Source organism: Acipenser ruthenus, chromosome 25, assembly GCF_902713425.1.
Source record: "Acipenser ruthenus chromosome 25, fAciRut3.2 maternal haplotype, whole genome shotgun sequence".
In the NCBI taxonomy this organism is placed as follows: Eukaryota; Metazoa; Chordata; class Actinopteri; order Acipenseriformes; family Acipenseridae; genus Acipenser; species Acipenser ruthenus.
This window is the reverse complement of record NC_081213.1, coordinates 23,189,208-23,202,751: the sequence shown is the minus strand read 5'-3', so window position 1 is coordinate 23,202,751 and position 13,544 is coordinate 23,189,208. Positions and strand designations below refer to the sequence as shown.

At 35.9% G+C, this 13,544-nt stretch overlaps 1 protein-coding gene across 4 annotated transcripts in view; it reads left to right on the top strand.

Moving 5' to 3' along the window:
- Nucleotides 1–13,544, top strand: part of LOC117414113 (ataxin-7-like) — a 32,757-nt gene that overhangs the window by 9,758 nt on the left and 9,455 nt on the right. For 3 of the 4 annotated variants that reach the window (XM_034023827.3, XM_058999674.1, XM_058999673.1), the window contains exons 2-4: nt 1,547–1,759; nt 1,917–1,985; nt 7,575–7,679. In XM_034023827.3, coding sequence (XP_033879718.3) covers nt 1,555–1,759; nt 1,917–1,985; nt 7,575–7,679 — 379 coding nt within the window. In that variant the 5' untranslated portion in view covers nt 1,547–1,554. Of the gene's footprint in view, nt 1–1,546; nt 1,760–1,916; nt 1,986–7,574; nt 7,680–11,829; nt 12,078–13,544 lie in introns of those variants that run through there. The other variant, XM_034023831.3, reaches the window with a different exon arrangement.

Below are 13,544 nucleotides of genomic sequence, written 5' to 3'. Positions count from 1 at the left end.
AGGATGCTTGAAAATAATGCAATGCATTGAAAAGATGAATGCAAATGAAAACAATTCAAATAATAGCAGGAAAAACAGAACTGGAAATACAAAAACCTATAAAGGTTAACAGGAAGTAATAGCCATAAAATATTGGAAGTTAGATTTTTTTTTTTTTTTTTTTTTGCAAAGAATGCATTCATGAGTATACCAGTACAATAGTATCTCTTAAAATAGAATACAGATTACAAACTGAAATGTGTGTTTTAAATACACTATGGGTCATGTTCAGAAAGCCTTCGTTCATGAGTTATACAATATTCCTGTGAGGGGAGCTTGTTTGTTTTAGTAAGTCAGCCACCACTGGCACCATTTCATCTAGAGGTCATTGTAAGCCATTGATGGTGTCTCTTATATTTTCAGTATCCTTCACTTTGATGTCTGCTATAACAGATTTCGGATGATCCAGGACGTAAGGCTTTGAGATATTGGCTTCATACTCGATCCACAGATTCCCTTAATTCAGATTTGGTGCAAGAAAAAACTTACCCTGACTCGCTGTCAAAGCCATATATCTCAGAGACTGTCACAATTACTTCATATTTGTTGTGCTATACACTGCATGCTAAATGAGAGGTCATCTGGCATTGACCTCTGACCTAATGTGGCTTACCTGTGCATATTGAGGTCATGTCACATACCCATTTTTATTCATGTCTTCATTTTATCTAAAATGACCTTTACCTTCCATTATACCACCGTGCTTGCTTTGTTTTTGTTAAGAAAAAGTCAAATAATCTATTTTTAAAGAATGTTTTGATGGATTAAATAATGGTTTGAACTGAAGTTGTACATTACAGTATGTGCATAGTCAAGCCATCACATGCATCTTGAGCCTCATTGTCGGAAGTATACAAGTATACAAGATACATCTGTGTAAGAATGTTCAAAATTCCTTGATTGTGCAGTTGCACTTTAATCCCTGTACCACTGTACTGACGTACACGCTGTAACTGATGGGAATATGAACTGACGTACTGTAAAACAGCCGGGTTTAAGGAAGTAGGGCAATATACTATGATGACCAATGCACCTCCCACACGATAGCAGAAAGCAACCAAAAAAGTTGCTCTGGATTATTATTATTATTGGTAATAATAATAATAATAATAATAATAATAATAATAATAATAATAATATCACTGTCTTTTTATGTTCAGTCATGGTCTTACAACAATTGATAGTAAAGAAAAAAAATAGTCAGGATTTCATTCAGGTCCAAGTTCTGGGTGAGCTGAAGCTAAATATAAAGTTAAATCTCGTAAATGACCCGGATTCCCGTAACTTGCCTCATACGGTACGTTGTGTAGTTTCGTTTCGCCTTAAAATTGTAACCTTATATTTTATATTGTCACAATAAAAAATACATCTATCGGAGAATATTGAAGGGACGGTCTGAGGGTTATTTTTGATCGATTGACTACACACGGTGGGCTACTACAGTAGCATGCGCTAAGAATGCTTTCATCCCACCTTAAACATTGACTACTGTTTTGTTATATTGTAGCGGAAAGAATGTCGGAAAGGGCCGATCATGACGTCAGGGCAGAGCAGCGCAAAGCGGCCAGGCAGCCCAAGCAGCAACAGCAGCTCCAGCAGGGAGAAGGCTCCACAGTAATGGCGACTGTAGGGGAGCGCAGATCACTGCCCAGTCCAGAAATCATGTTGGGACAGCCCTGGAGCAATTGGGTTGATGTTGCCAAACTCCACGGGAATGGCGGTGAGTGATCCTAGCGAAATCCTGCCTGATCGCTTCTCAGGATCGCAAGATCCCGAGGTTTGATTGCATTCAGTTTTGTGATACAAGAAACGTTACTAGTTGTATCAGCAGCAAGTGTAACTATTTATCTAACTGATGCATCTGATTATTTCTTTAGGTGCAGAAACGGAAGAAAGTTTGAAAGAGTGCGGGAAAAATCGAGAAGCGATGAGGCTTTGTAGAGAAGGTGAGTTTCGGTTTATGTATCGAAAGGTGTGTGTTTGTTTTAGTGGTACGCACAGACTTCATGCACCGGCAGAAATCTGTTTTTTCATGTGTAAGCAAGTGTAGTTGGTGGACTTGTTAGTTGGGGCCCTTGAACAGTTCGACCGTCAGTGTTGGTGGGGAGTTTTATGAACACAATTTTAAAAGTTTTTTTTTAAAACGGTAAACGAACTTGATGAAAGTAAAGCGTTGGTGTAATATAGCTGCACAGGTATGGATTGTTTGCTGTTTACAGCGAGGGAGTGGCAGTAACTTGTGTGACGGCAATTTAAAACGTAAAGAAGAGCTGAGTCTGTCATTAGCGACTGGTACTGTCGGGTCACCAAAACGTGATATTCGAAATTACGCTACAGTACCATTTGAAGAGTGTCGATAATACAGCAGCTTTCCACCCGATTTCAGTGAAATGCGTATTGGAGAAACTGATGATGCACACTTGTTATGTCCTAGGTACCTAGGACATAACAAGAAATAATGCTAAGTAGGTAGGTATGGAGTGGAGTACAACTCTGCCTTTACTTGGTACAACAAATACATTGTAAAGTGTTATTCATTATAATAGGGATTTTCAGACATGTTTTAGGAAACAATGGGCTGCATATTTTATTAGTATTATTATATTATTCTGCATTTTGCTTTTTAAAAAAAGTGTCGTTATATTTAAGAAAACTAAAACCTGCGTGATAGTTATTATCTTGTTAAATTGTTACTAGCAGACCTGTGAATTGGTGCTACAAGTAGAGTTCCTGATAGCTGTATTCAGTGTCAGTGATGTTACACATAACCTAAATCTCAACATTTAAACATTACATTCATTTGAGGTCTTTTCCTAACTGCCCACATGTGTTTGCAACACGCCATGGTTTTGGAACGTGCATCTTGTGAATAACATTATTGGTTGGGCAGCACTAAACAAACAGTTGCAATATAAATACTGTAAACCGTTTATCTAGTTCTTGTTCCCAGTCAGTTCTGAGAAACCAGTGAAAACAAGATTCCAGGTTTAAAAAAAAGGTACATTTCCATATTTACACTAGGTTACAGATTAAAATATAATTTTGCAGGTTTATCACTCTAGACAGAGAATACTGTCCGCTTCGGTATTCATTTAGTAATCATTTATAAGTTAATGCCACCCATCATTATTGATTAAAATCAGCTCAAAATATTTACAGTACAGTTTTATAAATGTATGTTAACTTTCTGCAACTGGTAAGCATGTAGAACGATTACATTTTGAGTAGTGATTGCTTGTCAGGAGCAGGCATTGGCATAAGCCCTAGCAGTAGCTACTCTGGACCAGCAGGGGTCAATTTGAAGTAAATTGGAAATCTAGAAGACCCTTTGGTGGAGTGAAAGTTATTGTTCTTGAGAACATTTTATGTACTTGTGGGCTGCCATTGGTTTCAATCTAGTACAGCAGATCAGCAGTCACATAGCTGGAGATTACAGGCACAAACCTACGTTCTTACTTTCAAGTTGAAATTCAATTAAAATCACCATGTTGATATTCACATCTGCATGCCGTTTAAAAACAAAATTGATAAACACATCTGCCAAACAAAAAGACAGAGAGGACCTTCAATCAGTCAGCTTTTATTGAATTCACTTTCAGAGTCGAATACACAAATGTGAGACTATGAAGGGTTATTACTCAGTACATTTGGGAATAAAGTAATTTAGCTGTTTTGGAGTCATTAAACAAAGTCCCTTTGGTGGTTGTTATAGTAGCCAAATTTCAAGTCAATATAAAATTGTTAAGCTATCCATATCTTTCCAAAGATGAAAAAGAAGTTGATAACTTTTATTGGACCATTGGACCAGAAGTTAAAATGTACAAGCTTTCAGAAGCTCATACTTTAGGTCCCTCTTCAAGTAAAAGTGGATTTCAATATCTACACCGTTTCTGTTTTACCTGATGATGATCCCTATGAGGTCTTGACATTTTCAACTTCTCTGTTGGTCCAATAAATGGTATCAACTTAAACGTTGTGTCTTCAAAGTCAATACAACACAGTCTCAGAGATACAATGATAACCTGAACCAATACACCCACATTTCTATTTTTTTTTTCATTTGTTGTTTTCCTATTTATGCCTGTGCTACTTTTTCCTTTGTGATGCTGAGTGACCTTTTATCAGCTTTCTTTTTTTTAAATTTAGTCGTTGCCAATTAGTTTTTTTATTATTTTCTCCCCAATTTGAAATGCCTAATTATTTTTAGGCTCAGCTCACCGCTACCACCCCTGCGCTGACTCGGGAGGGGCGAAGATGAACAAACGCTGTCCTCCAAAGCGTGTGCCGTCAGCCGCCCGCTTCTTTACACTCTGCAGACTCACCGTGCAGCTGCCTCAGAGCTACAGCGTCGGAGGACAACGCAGCTCTGGGCAGCTTACAGACAAGCCCGCAGGCGCCCGGCCAGACTACAGGGGTCGCTGGTGCGCGGTGAGCCGAGGACACCCTGGCCGACCTAACCCTCCCTCCCCCCGGGCGACGCTCGGCCAATTGAGCGCCGCCCCCTGGGAGCTCCCGTCCACGGTCGGCTGTGGAATAGCCTGGACTCGAACCGGCAACGTCCAGGCTATAGAGCGCATCCTGCACTCTAGCGAGTGCTTTTACTGAATGCGCCACTCAGGAGCCCCTCTTTTATCAGCTTTCTAAGGCTGGGATGACGCCTCGTTTTTAGCATTGATGCATCGTTCTCCAAAACAGCCACTGTATCCATGTCCTCATACTGAATAGCTAATAAATTAGTGAAAAGCATTGCTGGTACATAAATGAGGACAGATGTGATTGTTGGTTAAGGTCCATAATATCTTAAGGCAAGTCTGCCAAGTCCGTTTAGTTTTTGACTTTGCTAAGTGTAGCATAGCTACTGATCTTAAAATTTAAAAAAAAAATGATTTAAACATTTCCAATAAGTGTTTTTTTTTTTTTTTTTATTAGTTGGACACCTTCAAAATGCTGTATATGTTTTATTTTATGGGGGTAAGGGGAATGCAATACTGAGCAGGAATCCCTGATAATGTAGCTAAGCATGTAGGATTATGACACCTGTAACCTTGAGTTTCTGGAACCTAATATTGACACAACACTACTGTAGTTATCAGCATTGTACTATATAAAAGATAAAGCGGGCGTTGGCAATATACTTATCACTGTGTGCATGCCATTTTTTTTTGCCTGATGATTGATATTTTTTGTAGAATTACCCAAACCCTCAAGTTTTTGGTCAGACAGTACTTCTTGATTCCCTGTGTACAAATACAACATTTTTGTTTAAATAACAATTAAAATTACCCACTGGATGACCCGCGTATTAAGGATGATGGCTTGATCCATCTCCCTGATTTACTTTTTCAAACATGCAGACAAACTGACAATGAAGGCTCACTGACACAATCCTGAAAAAAAAAAAAACTTTAAAAAATGGTCAGTTTCTAGAGATGTCATTCACAATTTACCAGCTTTCCAGGTGATTTATTTAACTTATTGGTCGTACAAAAGGTGCAACTATAGGACAATCTATTAAAGGTTAATTATGTCTGATTTTCTTGGGTAGCTTTGAATATGTACTAGTCTATAATTACACTTTTTATCTTTGTTGTGTTGCTAACAAGCAGTCCAGTGAACTGTTGTTTTCAGTGAATTGATATAACTAGTGATGCACTGATCATCTATCAGAATCTGTTATTGGCATTCCACTGTCATTATCACCATTTATTATTGTCTGCATTTTTTAATGATGCACCAAGGCTGTAACCATGCTGCAGTGTAGGCAACATGCTGCATGAAGATACTTTTAAACAGTAGATTGCAATGAATTTCGAATTTGAAAAAGCTCCGTCTCAAATCTGTGATGTTATTCTTTAACATGTGACTCGCAGTTTTCATCTCCAATCCACACTCGACATGCCATCTCATGCATGTGGGTCTCCTCATCAATCGAGCAAAATTGGTGTTGGGGTGGTGGCTCGAGGTAGGAAGTGCAATCTTGATGGTAACTTTTGTTGTTATTGTAAACTTTGTCATGTTACCGCTCTATGAACATATGTTATGTTTATGCATAACCACTGTTTGTATACTTTTCATACACTTCATCATCTGTGTTTCTTGTACCTTTGTATCAGGTACCGGTTGTAAATAATAAATAGGCCTGCATACGTGCAATATAATGTAACCTACAAGCTTTTACATTTAACTGTAGTTCTAACAAAAATCTATGTAAGGATCTTGAAGAAATTATTGAGAATAATTAACATGTTATGTTAGGCTGCGTGACTGACATGAGTATGTGTGTGTGTGCTAAAATTTCAAAAAATTTCAAAATAAAAACATTTTTCATTGGCCACGTTTACGACTTCTGGCACCCAGAATGGAAAGTTTTTGGAAAGAATTTTGATGTCATCATACTGTCATCTTACTATACTTTTCTAAATTTTGGAAATGTTGCGTTACATCAGTGCCGGTTTGATATGATTTAATGTCCAGGGACAAATTGAAAAATCATCTTTCTGTGACAGAAATACACTTTCTTATCTCCTGTAATTCCGTTGCAAATCTGAGTTTAATAAATGCGTATCGCACAACTTCAGAATAAATAACACAAGGGACAGTGAAACTCCGTTAAAATAAATACATTTAAAAAAACAGGCAAGGAGGGACAGAGCTACATCTGTGCTTCCCCCCACGATTGTCAAAAGTACATTCTTGGAATTTCACAACATTCTTTGAATAGAACAGGTTAATCTGTACAAATAATAATTATACAAATACAGTATAGTTAAGATATACACCTCCAGACTTGCTGATGAAACCTCTGAAATCTCAGCAGCAAGGCAAATTCTTCACACAGCTCAAAAATAAAGCCTTTGCTTGCGGTCCTAAGGATCACAGTATTGAATGCTGCTGTTTGAAGGTATATTAATACAAAATTATTTCTCTAATAGTAAGTATAGCATTTATAGCATTTCTTTGAAAAGTAATTGATTTGGAGTTAAGAATTGTACGTCTTTTACCAGACATTTGTTTTAGCTTGAATTAAGTTTTATATTACAGTGAAGCTATACTGATGGTCGCATTGCTGAGTAAGGAGGGGTAACCATAAAACAAAGCACATATAGAAATTGCACTTGGATAAAAGGTTTTATATTGCAGTGGTCTTATCTTTTCCAAGTGGTCCACCAGGTTGTAGGAAGGTTATGAGCTGGTCCTTGATATCAAAAACATTGAAATGCTGACCTACTGTAGGCTAAACCACTGCATATGCAAAGATCCTGTAATAATTACTCAAACAGGTAACTTTTGAAGATGAAATGTCCTAACCATGCAATTTATAGACTACCTTAAGCCAGCTGACTGCCAAAATGTATATTTCCATATGAGGGGCTGCATAAATTAAACACAATTTATTATTATTTTTTTTATATTAAACATACTAAGTCCATAAAAATGTTTTCAGATTTTCTTTTAAGATGTCAGTAATCCTGATTAGCAGTGGTCCTTTTTTAAAACTTTTTTTTAAAATCCTGTTGTTTTTTTCTTACATGCAGACATGCCTTTATTCGGTCACTGCCCGGCACAAGATGATTTTTACTTGGTGATGTGTAACCATTGTAATCAAGTTGTCAAACCACAGGCGTTTCAAGCACACTATGGTAAGTTTACATTTTTATATTCAGATGAAAGAATATGAAGTGTCGCTCCCCCCCCCCCCCCCCCCCCCCCGCCATCAGTTAACCTTATGTAAACATATTTGAACTTTGTAATGTAGGGGAAATAGTTACAGCAACATCTTGAGCATCTCGCACATCCTCCTGAGTAATCACACCTCCGCCGTATTTGTAATGTAGAATCCAGCTTGGGTCTGATAAAACAAGCAGAGATTGGTTTTATTTATTGATTTAAAAAAAAAAAAAATTATTATTATTTATTGTATTTTTTCAAAACTATTAATTTAAGCATCAACAAGTAAATAATTTAATAAAATTTAGTAATTTTGCAGGTTTTTAAAGCCCAGTGTGAGAGGTGCTTGGTCATTCGTATTGTGCAGGTGTTTAGAATCCTAAATATAGTACACCTTCTAGATTGTAGTTCATACTGTACTATATGCAGTTTTGAATGTGTCCACGAGATGGAGCCTACTACATAATTTTTGATCTGTGGTGACACCTAATGGAATTCTTTTGCAGTGACTGCTATTTCATAAAATTAACTATAAAGAATGTGATAAGTTTAACATAAGGGAGCAGTTGTGTGTGTGTGTGTGTTTTTTTCCCCTTAAAGTACGTGTGTTTTAAAATTTAATTAAGTACCCTTCATAACTTTTGGTCCACAACCACTAAAATATCAGCAGATATTCCTGCTGTGAGCAGCACTCCAGATTTTTCTGTGAACCTTAGTTTTTAAATTACCTGTACAAAAAACCTGAAATGGCTCAAACTGCTATGCAACAGGAGTGTCTTTATTTATTTTATTTTATTTTTATATTGCATCAGATACCATATTGTTTTCGTCCAAGTTTTATACATTTTTAAAAATTGTGCTACTTTGCTACAATTAAAAGCATGTTGATAGCAGAATGTGAAAGGCAGTAGACCTATGTGTGACAATCTGATAATTCACAAAGTATTCATTCACAGGTCAAGCATGTGGGGTTTGGGTAACCATAAGATAACCCGCACAAGTTTTTTGTAGGCGGCATTTTGGATCAACTGCCTGCTTAAGAAATGGCCACTCGCTCGCAATGGAAAAACTATTAAAAAAAATTCTGAGTAATATTTGCTAATCTACAATATCTATAAACCTTGGCTCAAGTGTTCTAAAATAAACAGTGGAGATTATAAATGGACGCTGTAACAGATAATTGGTATTGTGCAGCTGTCGTAAATGTTTAGCTGTAAATACCAGTATTTGCCTCCTCCTTACATAGGTAATCAAAAGCAATCACGCTTAAGTTATCTATTGACAGAGATGCACTGTGGGTTACAGAGGAAATCTTCCTCCTCTTGTTTTTTTAACTGACCCTTAAACAGAAAATACAGAACACCAGCTAAGATTGCTCTAGAGTTCAATTGGGTGTAGTACAGTGAGACAGTTTAATCACATCTGTATCCTAATCCTTAAATCAAGGTTTATAATATTGTTACATCCGCACATACTGTATCCGTCTATTAAAAGATTGCGTGACAAAACATGATGGTGTTTTCAGATACCTTGCTAATTTAAAATTAAGCATTAAAATCCATTACCTGCTAGAAAATGGACCACGGTGACAATGAAATAAAAGAAGGCAAGGTCAATTATTTAGCACTATTTCATGTCCTTTACCCAGGGTTTAAATTCTATTATGAACTAAATGTATTTTATCTGTATATGTTTTTGAAAATGCTTGCATTAAATAATGATATATTTGAGAAAGGTATGCAAGATGATTTCCACTGTATTGCAGTTCCGGCCGTGTCAGGCTTCAATTAGATGCTTTGTTGGATATTCTTGAATTAACTATATATCCTAGAGGCCACATAATTGAATTTCATTTTTATTAAGCTAGTAATGCCTGACATGACTTGAACTGCTATGCAACTGGAGGGAGCATTCTTTGAATATCGTTAGACATTGCAGTCTTGCTGACCCTAATCACAGAAGAGCACAGACAGGCAAACAGATCTTGACAAAGGATAACATTTTCAAAGGATTGCATTTTTATGAACGTTTAAATGCTATGCAGTGTCAACCATATCTACATACACACCAACTCTTTATATTACATTCTGAATGAATACTGACAGCCCTGGTTAGTATTTTTATGCAAATAAACCCTATATGAAAAAAAAAATAACATTAACATTGCAAAGACTTAACAATAAACAATAAAATCATCAGTAAGTGTTTATATATATATATATATATATATATATATATATATATATATATATATATATATATATATATATATATATATATATATAATATACTGATATATATATATATATTATATATATATATATATATATATATATATATATATATATATATATATATATATATATATATAAACACTTACTTTAAATGTCCTCTTCAAACAATGGTTTAAATTTGTCAGTGGAGATAGTATACTGTTTTTAGAAAAGTTTGTTTCTTAAGCAAAAAAAAAACCCAAAAAAACAGGAATCTATTCCGTGTGTTATTGAATTTTTTTTTTTTTGAGTAACTTTGCCCCAAATGATGTGGTTGTTTTATTAATTTTTTTAAATAAATAAATAAAAGATCAACATGATCAAGCTCTTTAGCAACGTCAAACTCTGTACAACGCTAATGCAAAAAAGGCTGAGCTTACGATTGGAAAAAAGTTAAATACTTTCACTTCTGGAAAAGGGAGTTACCAAGGGTAAAATAGCACAAGATTTTGGAATTGGAAAGAGCACTGTGATTAGAGCTCTGAGATTAAAAAGTTTGAAAAATGTATTGCTCGAGTACTTGAGCATTACAATTTCAAGTTTCACAAATTTCATCACATCTCGAAATCCATCATCTTCTACAAAGCTAAGTCTGGAAATTCAATGGCCGCTTGTCTTAAAAACAAACTGTTATACAATAAAATCCACTTAGAAATGGGATGTAATCTAGGTGAATTGTACAATCCAAAGAATTGTATTTTGTGAGATTTATACAATATTTTGAGAAATTGTTATGACAATTTAATACGAAAGGTTTCATTGTCTTTTGTGATATGTAGTGACTTTAGAGCTCTGTAAACATAAAACTACTAAAACATACTTTAATGTTTTTTGACAGATGTGTTTTTGAAAGGAGTGAACATTATGAAAGTGAAATTACTTGGGGTTATAATGTGTTCTTGACACGTCCCTGGCTTCAATTAGAGGCCAATTCAAACTCCCAGGAACAGCACAGGAATAAACTATTGGTTATATTTAAGCATCCCTCATAAGGGGGTACCTTTATGGATTCCCTCATGTTTCCATGTCTGACACTGCAAGAAAGGCTCAGTGGTGATAACAGTTAAGTAAATACGTGCACTTCATATTAAGAAATCCTACCGGGGATATACTGGAGGCATCTGTCCGCCTGTTTCTCTGTGTGTGAACTGCATTTACTATTACTGTACGTTGTCACAAAGATAAACCGTATGAGTGAATGTACTTTTCTTGTGGCACAGGGGATGCTTTGCTTTTGTTTCCAGTTTTGTTCTAAATAAGCAAAGTGACTTGTTAGAAACACCTTACAAATGGATGTAATGGCCTGATAACTGTGATTTTGGAAAGAACCCCTAATCGTTTTCAGATTTTTGGCTTGCCTGGGCTCCCTAAAGAACTTAAAATATATAACTCAGGATTTCCTATGGAAAATGTGCCTGTAAAGTACTTCTGTAAGAGTATAGATTATGTTTTGAAGACATATTTTTCATTGTTTTTTTTTAAATTAACTGGTCTTGGGGAGGGGAAAAAAAATCAAAGACTGCTTAATGCTTCTTTTTTATTTACAAAAATATAAATTGCTCTTTGTCATTAAGCCACGTTTATGTGGAATCTTGACAGCTTTTGTTACGTTGCAGAAAGAAAGAAAATGTGCTCTCTTTTTCTGGTAAGTTTTTGAATATGTTGATAAGGGATCCCGCACCATAAATTGTTTCTGGTTGAACCTACTGAAACTCTGGCAAGTTGCCTTTGAAATAGGAATAATTTGCATAAACCAGGACTTCTGGTATGACCATATTAGATAAAGTGAGACTCCTCCTGTTTTTCTGTTCATCTGCCAGGACCTTTGTGACTCAAGTGTACTTTTCGGTAGTAGCAAATGTTGCATAAGACTAAACATGGAGTCTGCTAGGAGTTTGTGGGCAGAGTCAGCTAACGATACTAGACCTCAGTAGCAAGTACGTACGAACACGTTATGTGAAACAAGAAGGTACGAGAAAGCTTTGTGGAGAGGCCTCCCTTTCCACAGAGCCCTAGGCACAAAGCGAGTTCTCTTCTGCAGTTTTTCTGAGACGGGGAGTTGGCAGGGAGCCCAGAACTGCATGGAGTTTGCAGAAGGTTAGTGGAGCTGTGCATTAATTAACCGTGGCACGAAACGACAGTTGTACTGTGCTTTTCTTTCCCTTTCAGCTGTTTCACACTGTACCTGTGTTCCTGTTGCTGCTGATTTGCAGTAGAAGTTGTTGTTGTTGTTGTTGTTAGCTGTCCTTTGAGGAGTTGGCTGATCAAAGTGGATAATCGCAAAATGAGGGATTAACTTCTGCGATCGGCCCACATGAGCCATTCTGAAATGTCATTTGAGTGTTTTGGCAGAAATTCAAAAACAGATCGAAGTGGAGTTTACAGTGACTGCTTCCCAAACAAAAGCTGAGCTTTGCATTAGGCAGCCGCCCACAATTTTAAAAATAAACAACAAAACGCAGTTACCTGTCGGCATGCTGGAATTGTTTATGTATATTTTATTAAGTTTTGCACCTTCTGTTTTTGAAGTAGTTGGTATTTATTTGTGGTAACTGAGGTTTTACTGTCACAGGAAATGCTTTCAAGCTGTTTTAGTTTCCTCTTGAGTGCTACACATTGACACAGATACAGGAACCATTTCAACTGTGGTCTTTTTGTTGAAAAGGTGCGCCTAACCAAATTATACTAATTCCACTGTGAATAATTGGATTAGATTTAGTTTGTAATATGTGAAGTGGGGATGCATTTATACTGAAGTTTACACAACCATTTGTTTTCACTAGTTTCAGTTGGTCTTACATATGCTGCATTAATCTGTAAAAAGATGTATATAGTTACGGAGAGAATGAGATCAGTTTGTTTACCAAAATAAAAGCAAACAGTGACTTTAAATTCACAGAAAGGAAATGGTTCACAAGTTTAGTGACCCATATGTACAAGAACAGTTTTTAGAAGCCCGTGTTGATATCTGATCTTCGTGTGTTTTCTGTCAGCTGGTATCATTAAAGAAATAAATACCATTTTTTTTTAACTGAGCTATACAATTCTTTCAAACAGAACATTTAATATCTCAAAGTGTACAGACGGCTAAGTGCATTGTAAAATTGAAGATGACTGTATGTGATACAAAAGTTTGCACTATTTGTATTTGTGGTATTTTTTTGTCATTTCAAAATTGAAACTAGTAGATTTTCAAACTTGTGTTTTCAAAGTAAATATTATGGATTTTTATAATAAATACAAAACCCTGTATGTGCTATTGTGAGGTTGGAATTAACTGGATTCCCTTTTATGCCCCACATTAAATGGGTGATAAATATCAATAGTGAGTACATTTACTTGCATATTTAGCTAATTTGTTCTGCGCTATTGGAATAGACCAAAACAAACCAAATGGTTTTATCAAACATCAATATAATCCTCTTTTACAATAGTTTTATTTTGATCGTTTATTATTTTTGCCTGTAAGCTATAGTCAGATTTCATTAAGATGAATTTGAAGGGATTGGCAAATAAATACTTATCAGAAATGTGAGTCTTTACTAAAAAGCCATGCTGACTACT